This window comes from Hemitrygon akajei, chromosome 7, assembly GCF_048418815.1.
Source record: "Hemitrygon akajei chromosome 7, sHemAka1.3, whole genome shotgun sequence".
Taxonomy (NCBI): domain Eukaryota; kingdom Metazoa; phylum Chordata; class Chondrichthyes; order Myliobatiformes; family Dasyatidae; genus Hemitrygon; species Hemitrygon akajei.
The window spans coordinates 144,207,335-144,223,069 of record NC_133130.1 but is presented as its reverse complement, the minus strand read 5'-3'; the positions used below and the strand labels follow the sequence as shown (position 1 = coordinate 144,223,069).

Sequence of the window (15,735 nt, the reverse complement as noted above, 5' to 3'; positions counted from 1 at the left end):
AAGGTACTTGGGTTGGGTTAACATAAATGGTGCCTAATGGTTAACATGGACTCTATGGGTCTGATTTATCATTGAGTTGCACTTGAACTATGACAATGGTCAAACCCTTGTTTACATTCTGTACAGTTCACACTAATTCAAGTTCTAGATTTGCAATGTGCAGACTGTGTGAAGTATAAAAGTTCACTGTAACCTAGAGAGCTTATAACCAGTGTGTGTTACTACCTTAGAAGGAATTGTACATCGTAAGTCAGCTATGTTTGGGATCACCCATGGTCATCCGATGTGCTCCAGGTCCTGGAGTTGAGACATCTGATGACTGAGGCACATTCCACAAGTGTTATACTGTAGCCAGTGTGATTCCTATCCCTTTAGTGGCGGGCATCTAATAATTCCATTTTAAAATCTCCGGGATCAAGAAGCAATTCCCTGGAAAGGAGACACCAAATGGCACTCTGCAATATTTTAGCTGAAGTGTGCTGGCTTTACCTTTACAACCATCCCAATCCACCTGTCTGTCATTGGTACTGTCCCATGTCTGTGTGTTGAAAAATACTAAATCATATCTTTTGTTATCTTGTTTCTGCAGGGATGATTGGAGCCTGTGTGGTTGTCTTCCTGGTTGCGGTAATTTATGAGGGTCTAAAAATCAGTCGAGAATGTTTGCTTCGGAAATCGCAGGTTAATGTCCGTTATAACTCCATGCCTGTTCCTGGACCAAATGGGACAGTGTTAATGGAAACGCACAAAACTGTTGGGTGAGTGAGGAAACCATCTGTCTGACCTGAACAGGCAGAGAGGTGTGGTTTCTAAATGCAAATAGTGTTCTTGGAAAATTATGGCTAATACCTCCTGCAGCCATAGAGATATCCGGGATAGTGGACATGGAGTGTTGATTTTAAGCTGCTGGCATCAGTAAGCAGTGAGAACAGACTTGGACAAGCACAGATGCAGGCTCTAAGTAAGTGAAACCCCTTTTTACCGGGCATCTCTAAAGATGCGGCTTGTTAGCCCCTCGCTAACAGCCACCGGACTCGGTATTGAGAAAACCACCTTTCTCAGGCTCCATACGTCTAGGGTAGATATGACTTGTGTCCTGCCAAACCCGTGAGGTTGGGATGTCTCGCCCACCCAAACGCCGGTTTGTGTGAATACTGCGTGCTTTACTGCCCATGCAATCCCCCATCAGCAAGAAATAACAAATCATACACTGCATACAATTATAAAGTAGTATATTTATGAATGTTAACTCAACCGAAGAGTTGTTAAAGAAAAAAACCCAGAAAGATCCATTATAATTAAACAGTCAAATGTGCACATATGTTGGCGCTCATCTTGAAGTTGTCTTTAACTCATGCGCTGGACCTTCGGGCTGTGTCAAAGCACACATCGTCTTCAAATGTTGCCCAAAATCCATCTCAAACAAACGGGCTCTCCCTTGGGAGTATTGGTCCTTCTTTCTTGAAGCCACTCATCTGCACAAAGCATTTTGTGGAACAGGGACGGCCTCCTCAGCCATCTTCTCTTCTGTCTTCTTCTAGCTCCTGCCAAAAAGACCTTGACCCGCACCAGTGTAAAACCTCTGCCTAGCATTCTCTAGAATCTTCTCCCAATTTCACCATCCTGATCAGCTGACACTGTCGTGGTTTTTCTTGCCTCACAAATGACCAGGTGACGCAGAAGATTCTTCAAGAAGGGTTAAACTTTAATTTGCAAATCAAAGCTGAGACAGTCATTGAGCTAGTCGCTGATTGCCCACCGATCCCCGGACACAGCATTTTTTATAGCAATCTCCTGGTCCAGTTGCTATAGTTGCATATCACATGTACTATCTTGTCCCTATTGTTTCTACCAATTGACTTAATTATGTTCTAATTTATATCTCTTAGCTACTTCTCATTAACACATCATTGTCTTCTACATTTTTAGGATATATGCATAGCAAATAGCAAGCTCTTTCTGTAGCTACCGCTCATTAACACACCATTGTCATCTTAAGACTGCAGTCTCCTACCAAATTGGGTACATGCATAGCAAATAGCAAACTCAATCTACATTTCTTTAGCTCTTTAGCTACCTCTACATTCCTAAGATTTCATTCTACTAAATTGAGTACATGCATAGCAAATAGGAAGCTCAGGACTGCAAATAGCAAGCTCAAAACTGACTTCATAGTTTTGGTAAATTTATACTTTTATACTCCAATAACACCACATTCCTAATTTGAACAACAAAGCACTTATCTTAGCTCAAACCCAAACATGTTGAAAGCTGAACAGACTGCTCGTAGATAATCGCTAAACTGAAATACCTACAGCATAGCAGTAAAAAATTTAACCAGGGCATCACATAACATTACAGTATTTTTTTCTGTTAGTACATAGATCGTGCACTGAGAATGGGTCCAGAGTTGATGGTATGTTCTTTGTGTGCAATGTGGAAACTTTGGGAGACCTCCAGTCTCCCTGATAACTACAGCTCCATAGAGACGAGTATTAAGGAACTAGAGCTGCAGCTTGATGATCTTCAGCTCATGCGGGAGAATGAGGAGCTATAGGGAGGTAGTCACCCCTAACTTGCAGGAGGCATGTACCTGGGTGACCGTCAGGAGAGAGAAAGGGAATAGGTAGCCAGTGCAGAGTTCTCCTGTGGCCATTCACCTGAAGGATAAGTATACCTCTTTGAATACTGTTGTGGGGTTGACCTACCAGGGAGGAGCCACAGTGAGCAGGTCTCTGGCACTGAGCCTGGCTTTGTGGCTCAAAAGGAATGGGGGAGAAGTGGTGGGCTGTAGTGATAGGGGATATGTTGGCTAGGGGAACAGAAAAGAAGTTCTGTGGGTGACAGTGAAATTCCCGATGGTGTGTTGCCTTCTGGGTGCCAGGGTCAAGGACATCTCGGATTGAGTCCACCGCATTCTTAAGTGGGAGGGTGAGCAACCAGAGATCGTGGACCACATCGGCACCAATGACATAGGTAGGAAGAGTGACAAGGTTCTACAAAGTGTGTTCAGGAGTTAGGTGCTAAGTTAAAGGACAGGACCTCCAGGTTGTGATTTCAGGATTGTTACCTGTGCTACACGCTAGTGGGGCCAGAAATGGGAAGATTATACAGTTTAACACGTGGTTAATGAGTTGGTGCAGGGGAGAGGGCTTCAGATTTTTGGATCATTGAGCTCTCTTCCAGGGAAGTGGGACCTGTACAGAATGGACGGTTTACACATGAACCGAAAGAGGTCTAATACCCTAGCGGGAAGGTTTGCTAATGTTGCATGGAGGGATTTAAATTAGAGTTGAAGGGGGATGGGAACCAGAGTGCCAAACAGATAGGAGAGTGGTTGTGGCAAAAAAATGTTAAGCCTACGCGCACAGTCGGGTCAAAAGGTTGAGCATGGTGGGATGAATGCTCTCAGCTGTGTATATTTTAATGTAAGGAGTATTGTAGGAAAGGCAGATGAGGTTAGGGTATGGATCAGCACATGGAATTATGACATATGTAGTTATTAGAAATTTTGTGAACCAGTACCCGGTAAGAAAATAGGCCTACACGTTGTAGAGCGTTATAAGCAAATTCTTAATAAATAAATCAGGGAGGGAAGTTTTGGATTAGGTTCCCAATGGTAAAGAATCCTCTGAAATGTAACCCCCATGAAACCATTTAGCGCCCATCGTAATCTCGTTAAAACATAACACAGGGTGGCGGGTTCAGTACGTGTACTCGGTATTGAGTTTGCGAACCACCATGGACAAAAGATTAAAACAAATGCGATGTGATGCTGGCTTCAAGCTGAAGGTTGTTGATTTTGCTAAAGGAACGAATAATTCTGCAGCTGCTAAGAAGTTTAGTGTAAACGAGAAACAAGTGAGAGTGGAGAATGGCAGAGGACACGCTGAGAGAAATGCCAAAGACGAAATGTGCAAACCACAGGCAAACATGCCAGTGACCAGAACTGGAAGAAAAAGTTTTAGAATGGGTGAATCACCAGCGATCGTCTGGATACATTGTTGCCAGAGAATTGATTCGAGTTCAAGCGTTGAAATGGGCCAAAAAACACTGCGAGGTCAGCAAAAATTTCAAAGCTACGCAAAGTTGGTGCACCCGATTTATGAATAGACGGGTGATCTTGTGTTGAGACAAAAAACAAAGATTGCTCAGAGGTTGCCGAGTGGCCTTGAGAATAAGATTACAGCCTTCCAATCATTTGTAATCAAGCATCAAAAGGCACATTCTTACCCGCTCTCACTGATTGGTAACCTGGACAAGACATCAATGTTCTTTGAGTTTGCTGGCAACTGCACTGTCAATCAGAAGGGGGAGAAAACAGTCCTTGTCAAAACAACTGGACACGAGAAGCTACATTTTACTGTCGTGTTAACGTGTATGGCTAATGGGACCAAACTACCACTGATGGTGAATTTTAAGAGGAAAACATTCCCAAAGTAAGAAAAATTCCCACGGGGTGTTGTTGTTTACGTTCAAGAACGCAGCTGGATGGACGAAGCGGGTTGCTTGGTGGGTTAAAGAGGTGTGGCTTCGACGTCCCGAAGGTTTCAGGAAGGAAAAGTCGCGGCTTGTCTGGGACGTGTTCAAAGTGCACTTGTCAGGTGAGACGAAAGCAGCATTGAAAGCTGAAAATACAGACATTGCAGTCATCCCCGGTGGTTTGACGTCCGTGTTAAACAAACCATTCAAGGAATTCATGAGTTGACAGTGGAACAAATGAATGATGTCTGGAAATCAGTCATTCACTCCAGTGGGAAATATGAGGGCTGCATCTCTAGCTACAGTTTGCAAGTGGGAGGAAACGAGGGCTGAGTGCATTGTGAAGGTCTTCCAGAAGTGCAGCATCAGCAATGCTTTGGATGGCATTGAAGATCATTTACTTTGGGAAGAAGATGATAGGGAACTTGGCAGCCAGTAAAGCTGCAAATGACGATGTTGATGTAGAAATTGACAATCCTTACGATGATATGGTAACTGCCGAAGAATGGGACGCGATTTTCGGAGAGATAATGAAGAGTGTGAGAGTTTCAAGCTCTGGACGTTTGATGACAACAGTGTGTACAAGTAAATTGAGAAACAGAATGTGTTTTGTAGATCTTTTGTGTGGATTTCATAAGTGTTTGTATTTTCATTTGTATTTGTCTCAAAAACAGCCAATAAATATGACCTGTCTTCCATGTATTCGTTTTTCCGAAGTTGGCACCCTCTGTATAAGCTGACCCCCCTAATTTTAGGACCAAAATTTAGGGCCACATTCTTGGCTCATACACAGGAATTTACAGTACTCAACTGATTGTGTTACTAGATTAGGCAGATTGTGTTTGTCTATTATTATGACTTCGATGAAGATCAGACCACATTTTATGAGTAATGCAGAAAACCAGGTAATTGCAAAGGGTTCTGTTGGCCAGAAAGAATGACAATCTTCAAATCAGTGAATTCAAATGAATCAAGGACAGTGGAAGTGGTCTTTGTTCTTGCCGTGTGCTTGGGGGATGGAGGCTGCCATTTTGTGAAGACACTCTATTCTCCATTTTGTGAGCTTGACATGCTGGACTTGATTAGTGTTTTAAAGAAGGCACAAAGACTCTTCAGGTAATCTGCTGGACTGGAGGTAATTTCCAAATAAGGAGTTATTTGTGAGGTGTTCTTTGGTTGGCTATAAATGCAGGATTGTGAATGCCTGAGGTGATTCAAGCTCATTGCTGACTGAGAACAAAGAGCCATGAGTCAGCAACTGTCTCTCGATGGGAGGAGGACAATAGATGGATTCTGGCTTGGACCAGAGCCAATGACCAGGTGTTAAAGGCCAGACGCATGACCTGCGGCCAATGACACGGGAATGCGACATTTGAATTGATAAGCAATGGATATAAAAGTGGATGCTTTGTGGGTGTTGGTGGCGGTAACCTCGAAGAATAACCATTGCAGATACAAGCGACTTCGAAGAATAACCATTGCAGATACAAGCGAGAAGAACCCTGCGTGAAGCACGTGGAGAGTGAATCGGGATCACAAGGAACAAGGAACGCCTGGCCAGCGTAAATTCCTCCGCCCGGGTAATACCTTTGCTATTCTTTGACTATCCAGGAGAGTCAGGGATACTTAGCGGGTGTGCGCACAAGGTATTTAGTGTATGAATTCATGTACTTGTTAGTTTGAACAATAAAGGTAATTGTCAGTAAATACAGATCTCTCTGTGCATCACTCAGAATCGTTGGAAGAGGTAGAAGCGGTATCTCTCTCTCTTTTTTCCAACAGTTCACAAACTTTTTCTTGCAACTGTACTTGAGGAGTATAAGAAATGCAAGTACATATGTCATCATATACATCCCTAAGATTCATTTCCTTGCAGGCGTACTCAATAAATCCATAATAGAATCAATGAAAGACTGACCAACATGGGCGTTCAAATAGTGTGCAAATACAAAAATAAAGAAATAAGAAGAAATTAATAAGTAAATAATAAATGACAAAATAGGTGAAGAGTCCTTGAAAGTGAGTCCATAGTTTCAGTGATGAGGCAAGTGAAGTTGAGTGAAATTATCCTCTTTGGTTCAAGAGCCTGATGGTTGAGGGATAATAACTGTTCCTGAACCTGGTGGTGCAAGTCTTGAGACTCCTGTGCCACCTTTCTGATGGCAGCAGCAAGAAGGGACATGAACTGGGTGATGGGGATCCTTGATGATGGATGCTGCTTTCCTGTTACAAAGGCCCATGTAGATGCATTAAATGGTGGTGGGGGGGGGGGGGGGGCTTTACCTGTGATGGACTGGGCCGTATCCACTACTTTTTGTAGGATTTTCCATTCCATACCAGGCTATAATGCATCCAGTCAATATACTCTCCACTGCACATCTTTTGAAGTTTGTCAAAGTTTTAGATGCCATGCCGAATCTTTGGAAGCAGAGGTGTTGTCTTGCTTTCTTTGTAATTGCACTTGCATGCTGGGCACCTCCTCTGAAATGATAACATCGAGAAGTTGCTGACCCTCTCCACCTCTGATCTGCTGAGGACTAGCTCATGGGCCTCTGATTTCCTCCTCCTGAAGGAAATCAGGAAGCCTAAAAGAAGGCATGAGGTTGCTGTAGCGGACAAGGTGAAAGAGAATCCTAAGGGCTTCTACAGATACATTAAGAGTAAAAGGATAGCAAGGGACAAAATTGGTCCTCTGTATGATCACATTGGTATTTATGCCTGGAGCTCAAAGAGATGGTGGAGATCTTAACAACAACACACACAAAATGCTGGTGGGACACAGCAGGCCAGGCAGCGTCTATAGGGAGAAGCGTTGTCGACGTTTCGGGCCGAGACCCTTCGTCAGGACTAGGGTAGGACTTACATAGTGAGAGGTAGGGCATTTAGGAGTGTGGTAGAACAGAGGGATCTGGGAATACAGATCCATGATTCATACAGATAGATAGGGTCATAAAGCTTTTGGCACATTGGCCTTCATAAATCAATGTATTGAGTACAGAAATTGGGATGTTATCTTCAAATTGTGTAACAAGTTGGTGAGGCCTATTGTGCACAGTTTAACTACTGGAAAGATGTACATAAGATTGAAAGAGTGCAGAAAAAATTTACAAAGTGTTTGCCAGGACTTGAGGACTTGCAATAGGGAAAAGTTGAATAGGTTAGGACTTTATCCCTTAGAACATGGTAGATTGAGTTAGAGATTTGATAGAGCTATTCAAAATTGAGGGGGAATAGACAGGGTAAATGCAAGCAGGATTTTTTCCCACTGAGATTGGGTAGCACTACAACGATAGGTTGTGGATTAAGGGTGAATATTCAAGGGGAACATGGGGAAACTCAGGGTGGTGGGAGTGTAGAGTGCTCTGTCAGCACAAATGGTGGATGTACAGTGGGCTCAATTTCAACATTTAAGAGAAATTTGGTTAGGAACATGGATGGGAGGGATATGGAGGGCTATGGTCTGGGTACAGATCGACGGGACTAGGCAAATTAATGGGTTGGCACAGATTAGATGGGCTGAAGGGCATGTCGCCATGCTGTGATGTTCTATGATTCTAAGTGGAATACTGCAGTATAACCTGGGTGACTTTCCTGTCCTATGTACTCATCCTGTTGTAATTGCAAAATAATTATGGGATGAAGTCGAAAGACTCACAACTTTTTCAGAGTCACTGTTCATGTGGAAGCAGTGACTGATGCCTCCCAATGTTCCCACAAGTTTGTCACCTACCCAGTGTCCCACTCAGAGCCATGTTATTTCACTAACTTTACTTTTTATGCCTGCAGACAGCAGATGCTCAGCATTCCCCACCTCATCCAGACCGGACTGCATATCGTACAAGTTGTCATCAGTTACTTCCTCATGCTAGTCTTCATGACCTACAATGGTTACCTCTGCATCGCTGTGGCATTGGGCGCAGGTGCTGGATATTTTCTCTTTAGCTGGAAGAAAGCTGTGGTGGTGGACATTACAGAACACTGTCATTAATGTCAGCTAGCAGTGGCAATCCTGAAGAATGAATGTCCTCAGTATGATGATCTAATACACAGACACACACAATATATATATCAAATCTATCTTTTCCTCTCTTTTAATGTGTGTGTTCAGACTCTAGTTTAAAGATTTATTTGTTTATTTTGCGCCTTAATTACCATCAGGGAATGGTTGCCATTTACCTTCCTGCAGACTGATACTGATGCATGATGTATTGGTGCTGAGGCAACAGCAAAGAGTGAAGTCTGAGCACAAATTAAACCCACCAGTCATTGATTTATCTGGAGTCACGTGTAGTTACATTCTCCCATACTTTGCAACATTCTCATCAATTTAGTTGTTGGATTCTAGTTTGACTATCAATGCATTAAGCCCATTGATTTTAATTAGAAATAGTTACCTAAAATGTAATTTTTTTGTTGAAGTGAAGATCAACATAAAAACAAAATGGTTTGTGTCTAAATAAGGCTCTGTGCTTGGTCAATTGTCCCTCTCTACCCACCTCTCCACAATTGGCTCTCTGCCCCAGCCATGCCTTCCCATGCTCTCTAGACCCAATACTTAACAACTATTGATAGTCATTTAATAACTAGTGTCAAAATATAACTTTAGATCATTTCATCCTTAAAATATTCACAGTATATTTTGATGACGTTATTGGTATGAGATTCACACTTTTTAAATTTTTAAATCTAAACCAAGAAACATATCTGTATTTTTCACATCTCTATCGTCCAGCCTCCATACCAGCCTGTAGTCCAATAAGATACTCTGTACTTCAGATATCCTTGATTCATGAAATAGTTGTACTTGTGCAGTGGACCTGTATTAATTTTAAACTTGCATATTGATTCCAGATTGCTGTGTAGAATCACTTGGTAGTTATGATAGGAATTTTATTCCTTATTGGCACGAAGAGAATTTATATTACTGTCAACTGGAGGACTGGAAGACTCCTTTTAATTTTCTTGGATGCTGCTGAAACTGCACAAGCATAGTACAAATCTTTTTCTGGGACCAATAGGAATGAACATAGTCTCCCTGAATTTATTTTTGAATGTATTTTAATAAGCTTGGGACTACCACAGGCTTGACCAATTAAGTGATTAGTCCACATTATTGGAAGGAGTACTCAAGTCCTTAAGACTAAAGCAGAAAAGAAAATACTGGAGCTTCTGGGGGATTGTGAGAAGAGAAACTGAGTTAACATTTCAGGTCAATAATCATTTATTAGCTTATCAAACACATTTTCTGAGGAAATTGTCTGATCCAATGTAAGTAGATAACCTACAATGTTAAATGGTTCTCTCTTCTCTAGTGATGCCTGACCTGCTGAGTATCTTCACCTTTTTATTTTTATTTCATTATCTACAATTCTTTAGTTTTCCTTAAAATTACTTGTCCTGTTTCAGTTCTAAATGACATGGAAACATTTCTGATGCCTTCTTCACATAATTAATTGAATTGGAAAACTGTCTGTAAAGCAACGATTAGGATTTCTGTGGTTCTGCTAACAATAAAATGGGTAACATCCTTTTTCAAATAACTGTACTGAAATTTCACACGCTGGGATAATCTGTCATATCTTGAGCAGTTGAGTTTGCAGTCTGTTCCATCATGGAGATGTCACGGTTAAATGAGAATGTTGCTTTCATTCTGCATCTTCCACCGGGTTAGTGGGTTGTTTGGCTTTTCCCCTAGCCCCACCCTGACCTTTTTAGTCCTACAATGAAGAACACCAAAATATTCTCCTGCAGGGGTTACTTTACTGTTTGGTTTCTTAACACAGCGGACAATGTGCTTGCTCATTGAGCCTTCATTTAAGTCATGTCCTTCCCTCAGATAGAACTTAAGGGATGGCACCGCTCAAGAAGAGGTAGAGTGTTAGGGAAATAAAGACAAGTAAAAGACTTCCCCATCTGAGCTGCTAATTATTCCAAGAACTGAACAATCCTATTTCAATGGTTTGGATTATTGCCTTCTTTTGATTGTCCACTGCTCTCTCTTGTTATTGATATATGGATTATAGCTGATGGAATGAGTACCACAGTCAAATACTTTTGTTGCAACACATCCACTTTGTTCTTATGGAGGTAATTAGAACAGGATGGTATTTTAATATACTGTTATTTGTTTAAAAACTGAGGCATTATGCATTTTGACTTGAAGCTTGCTGTCAGAAGAATGGGGATACTAAGTGGAAAAAGCCAACACTTGTTTAATCAGATCCATCCATGTACCAATGATGCTGTTTTGAAACAATGTAAATGGAATGGAGTCTAGTTCTGCAGAAAAGTAAACTTGATGTATTTGGCTGTGTATAGCTGAAACACTACAAATCCTGACTAGTTTGATGATGACCCAGTCATTTAGGGGTGAACATATTGATTGATATTACATGTAATTCTAGAACAAACTTTGAATAATGTAGCTGTGCTATACTTGCAACATGCTGAAGAAATCAATTTTTAATGTATAGTTATCCACCATGTCAATTTGCTGAAAATAATTCTGCCTTTATCTTGCCCCTTTCCGTTAGTCTGTTTTTGTAAATCTTCAAATATCAAGTACCTCCAGCTGGCTTAGTGCTTTGCATAGTCAGGGCGGCTCACGGTGACCAACCTGCAGCTAATGACCACGATGTGCAGGATGCAGATTTGTGTTGCAATTCACAGTGTCCTTTGCGCTGGTCAGTGGAGAGTAACACACCTGCATCAAGGTGCATGTACGCCTGAATCTTTCTGGAGTGATTTGAAAGAAACGTGCTTTCTTGAAATAAATCAATTATTTAAAATATAAACTTTTCCAAAAGAACAAATGGAAGGAAATTACTGGGGACATCTGAAATGAAATTTGGCTCCAGACTCTGTATACTGGTCATGCACTGTTGGCTTCTATGCTGCCTTATCCTGGATTAGATGCTGATGTGTAATTGATTGTGACATTTCACATGCATTTTGCCAAAAACCAGCACTGATGGAAAATTTTAAACACAAAGTATTTTATTTCTGGGATGAATGGCCAACCAAATGTATAAATTATGAAAGATCTGACTAGGAAGTCTGTACTTACTTGTAGTAGTTTTAGATTTATCAACCTTGTTTAAGGTGCTACACATCACCTCTTGCTGCACTTTTCCCAAATATTCCTCCATGTTAATTTGAAGCTCAGTGCCTTCAGTATCTCCTCAAATCATGAGCAAAGATTTCCATAGTTTATACCTTTCATTGTTTCTCTGTGGTCTGGCTAATTCATAGAAGTGCTGATGACTCCTTAGTGTTACAATGTTTTTGGTGATTTTTCATAATCAGTACTTTTGAGAGCTGTATAATTTTTTGCTGGAAAAATGTATCATGCTTATTTTCAATAAATGTTTAGTTTTTATTATCTTTAACTATGTCTCAGTTTTCTCATTAACGAAGTACCTTATTCAGTAAACATTTCTGAGGGGAACATTCTGCAAGATCAACAGGTTAGACAAGTAAAAATTGTGAATGGGTTTCCCCATTGAGACTTTAAATAGAAAAATGAAAAGATACCTATAGTTGTCAGACTTAGATGAACTTACATCTTACATTATAGAAGCATTGGCTCTCTACCCTACTAAATAATTGAAGCCTACAATGTGTTGGAGATAAGAAACCCCCTCAATGAGGCATGTGGCAATCAGAGAAGATGGGTCTGCACCTGGTGAATCAAGACTTTGTCTGAATAAAGAGATCACCAGACCCTGACTAAAGGCAGGGGTCTGCAAGTGCAAAATGATTGTGCAGGGAAGTTTATATTGGGAACAACTGATCAGATGGTTTCTTGCCTTTGGTCAAGTGGCCATATCTGAATGTCTGCATTGGACATGTTTTACCTTATCGCCGAAAATACCGTTTGAAATGTCCGGAAAGATTGGGTATCCGGACAGCACAGGTAAAATGAACAGGCATTTTCTTTCCCTGAGGTCAATGACTCGCCAAATGAATAACACTTGGTGGTTCTCTTGCTCCTTAATATTTTCTGCAGGAAGTACTTTCCCTGTTGAATGGATACTTGTTAAACTAGAGCATCGCTCGGGTGAGTGTAAATACCGCCTGTCAGTTTGATGTAAACTTAATATTGCATTCTACTGGGAGATTTCCACCTGAATTCCGAAGGCTTAAATGGATTTGTGAGGACCAGAGGAGTGTGCATGCTTTGGGAGAGTGACAACCATGAAGCATACTTCCTAGTGGGAGCTTGAAATAAGTACTGGGTAAGGGAGCAGAGGGATTAGCAACTGGAGTAAGGCGAGGCAGGTTTTTTTTGTACGGCACATTCAACACAAGGCAAGTCCAAGTGCTTTACATGGAGCAAGATATAATCAAAAATCAAATTTCGGACAATATTAAAGAGAATAAAATCACAAAAATAGAGTAAAAAGGAATAAAAGTTACGGTGCAGGAGTTTCTATTTAAAAGCTACAGCGAAAAGAAAAGGTTTAAGCCTCGATTTAAAAGAGCTTAACGTTTGGGCAGACTCAATCCAGAACGATGGAGATACCCTCTTTCTTCAAAGAAAGGGGCTTCCCTTCCTCCACCGTCAACGCTGCCCTCACCCGAATCGCTTCCATTTCACGTACGTCTGCTCTCACGCCACCCTACCAGGGATAGGGTTCCCCGTGTCCTCACCTACCACTCCACCAGACTCTGCGTCCAGCACATAATTCACCGGGATTTCCGCCATCCCGCCCCACCCCACTTCCTGCTTTCCGCAGGTATCGTTTCCTATACAACTCCCTAGTCCATTCGTCCCTCCTCGCTGATCTTCCTCCTGACCCTTATCCTTGCAAGCAGAACAAGTGCTACACCTCCCTCACTACCATTCAGGGCCCCAAACAGTCCTTCAAGGTGAGGCAACACTTCACCTGTAACTCCGTTGGGGTCATATACTGCTCCCGGTGTGGCCTCCTGTATACAGTATCTCCGAGACCCGACGAAGGTTGGGCGACCGCTTCGGCGAGTCCGCCAGAAGAAGCGGGAACTCACAGTGGCCACCCATTTTAATTCCACTTCCGATATGTCTATCCATGGCCTCCTTTACTGTCGCGATGGAGGAACACCACCTTATATTCCGTCTGAGTAGCCTCCAATCTGATGGCATGAACATTGATTTCTCTAACTTCCGTTAATGATCTCCTTCACCATTCCCCAGCCCCTTTTCACTCCTTTGCCTACCTCTGTTGCTCCTCCCCCTTTTTCTTTCTTCCACGGCATTTTGGCCCCAAACCTTCTAACTCGGACTCCCTAATTTTTTTTTTCCTCAGCCCTGCTGAAGAGTCTCGCCCCGGAACGTTACTGTGCTCTTTTCCATAGATGCTGACTGGCCGGCTGGGTTCTCTCAGCACTTTGTATGTCTTGGATTTCCGGCACCTGCAGATTTTGTCTTGTCTGAACTGCTTCACGATGTTTAGTTTTGACCCCGGGAACGATAAGCATCCCTGCCCCGGATGACCTGAGAGCTCGGGAAGGTTCATAATGCAACGAGAGATCGGAGATGCATTCCGGCCCTCGACCGCTCAGTGCTTCATAAATCAGTAGTAATATTTTAAAGTTATTCCTCTAACGGACAGGAAGCTAGTATGGTGATCTGAGAACTGGGGTGATGAGTTCCACTTGGTCTTAGAGAGGACTCTAGCAGCAGCTTCTGAATGAGTTGCAGCTGTCTAGGGATTTTTTAGAGACCTGTGAAAACGACATTACAGTCGTCAAGCCGACTAAAAATAAATGCATAGATGAGTGTCTAGATCTTGCTGAGACATAAGCCCTTAACTCTCGCTACATTTTTAAGCAAAGTAGGCTAACTTGGTAATTACCGGTATCTTAATGTGGCATTTTAAATTTAAGTCCGAGTCCATCACAACACCTTATTTACCATCAACTGTAGCAAATAAGGGATGTGAATCTTTGCTGTTTTTATTTATGTCAGAGGAGGATTGGCTTGCATGTCTCAACTCTAAATTATAGATGCTAAGAGTGAAAAGCACCAAACTTTCATAGACGGAATGAAGGAAGTGGGTGAGGGTGGTCTGTGCTGCGACCCTATAGGCCAGAAAGAAAGGTAACATAAAACTAATGGGCAGGAGTTATTATAGGAAGATGGCTGGGATGAAACAAAATCTATTTAACAGACACACAAACAGAAGAAATTCTGCAGATGATAGGTGAAACCAGGTGAGGAGGAAGGTAGGTGTGTGGGGATGAAGTGAGAAGCTGGGAGGGGACAATCATGCTGAGAGCTGGAAGCCCTTTATACCCTGGTCTCTGGCAGGGTTCAATTCTGAACATGTACATTTATCTTTATACTTGTTATGCCTTTGATGTTTAATTATGGGTTCTGAACCTAAAATTATGCTTAAATTGACAAACTTTTGAGACTACAGGTCTGAAAGCCAGTTTTATAGATTGGCTTCTCCCACACGAGGTTCTGTCAAGTTAGAAGGAACCACACATTTAATTATTTAGAGATGTTAGTTCAGGTTTACAATTTTCTATTGGATTTAGATCACCAGACAGATTTTTAAACTCTCAAAGCAGTGTCAAAACAATTACGTTTCATTTATTATAAAATCATACTTCACCCGTGTAGCTTTCGTGGTGACGCACAGAGAAATTAACCCTTTCTATTAATAGCTTGTTCTTCCTGCATCCAGAGAATTGTGAAACAGAGATGAGTCTAACAAGACCTGCCAGTCCTCTAATCTCGACCTCTGCGTTAAGTGCTCTTGATTTTTTGGGGAATATTTTTTGACTCTGTTTTGGGGAATATCTACACCCTGTCTGCAATGTCTACTCTGACCTATCAGTACATGACACATCAACTTGCCGTCCACTCTCGTATCAATCTGTCAAAGATAAAAGCAAATTTGAAGTACAACACCTCATATGAACAGTCGAGAACCAAATGGTAACATTTCTTACCAGATTTCAGATATCCCATGCTCCCTGTGATCCTTTCACTTTCCTTTTGTTTCTCCCACCCGGTTCCACTTATTCGTCGCCCACACACAATACTTTGTACTCTCATCTTCTCCCCCAACTGGTTCCATCTGACCAACATCCCTCTCATACCTAGTTCCACTTCACTTTCCTTACCAGATTCAGCAGCTACAGCTTTTGTGTCCACGGCCTGTGTCTACCCTCCCTTTCAGCTGGCACCATCTGCCTTTTCTGTCCCTCTCCTCATTTGTCGCTACCTCTCACCCACCAGCCACTCATTCCTGACTCTCTCCT

At 42.0% G+C, this 15,735-nt stretch overlaps 1 protein-coding gene across 3 annotated transcripts in view; it reads left to right on the top strand.

Moving 5' to 3' along the window:
* Positions 1-11,870, top strand: part of slc31a1 (solute carrier family 31 member 1) — a 73,793-nt gene extending 61,923 nt beyond the window's left edge. For all 3 annotated transcript variants that reach the window (XM_073052183.1, XM_073052184.1, XM_073052182.1), the window contains exons 4-5: positions 590-758; positions 8,269-11,870. In XM_073052183.1, the coding sequence (XP_072908284.1) occupies positions 590-758; positions 8,269-8,470 (371 nt within the window). In that variant the 3' untranslated portion in view covers positions 8,471-11,870. The remainder of the gene's footprint in view (positions 1-589; positions 759-8,268) is intronic.
* Positions 11,871-15,735: the final 3,865 nt, after the last annotated feature.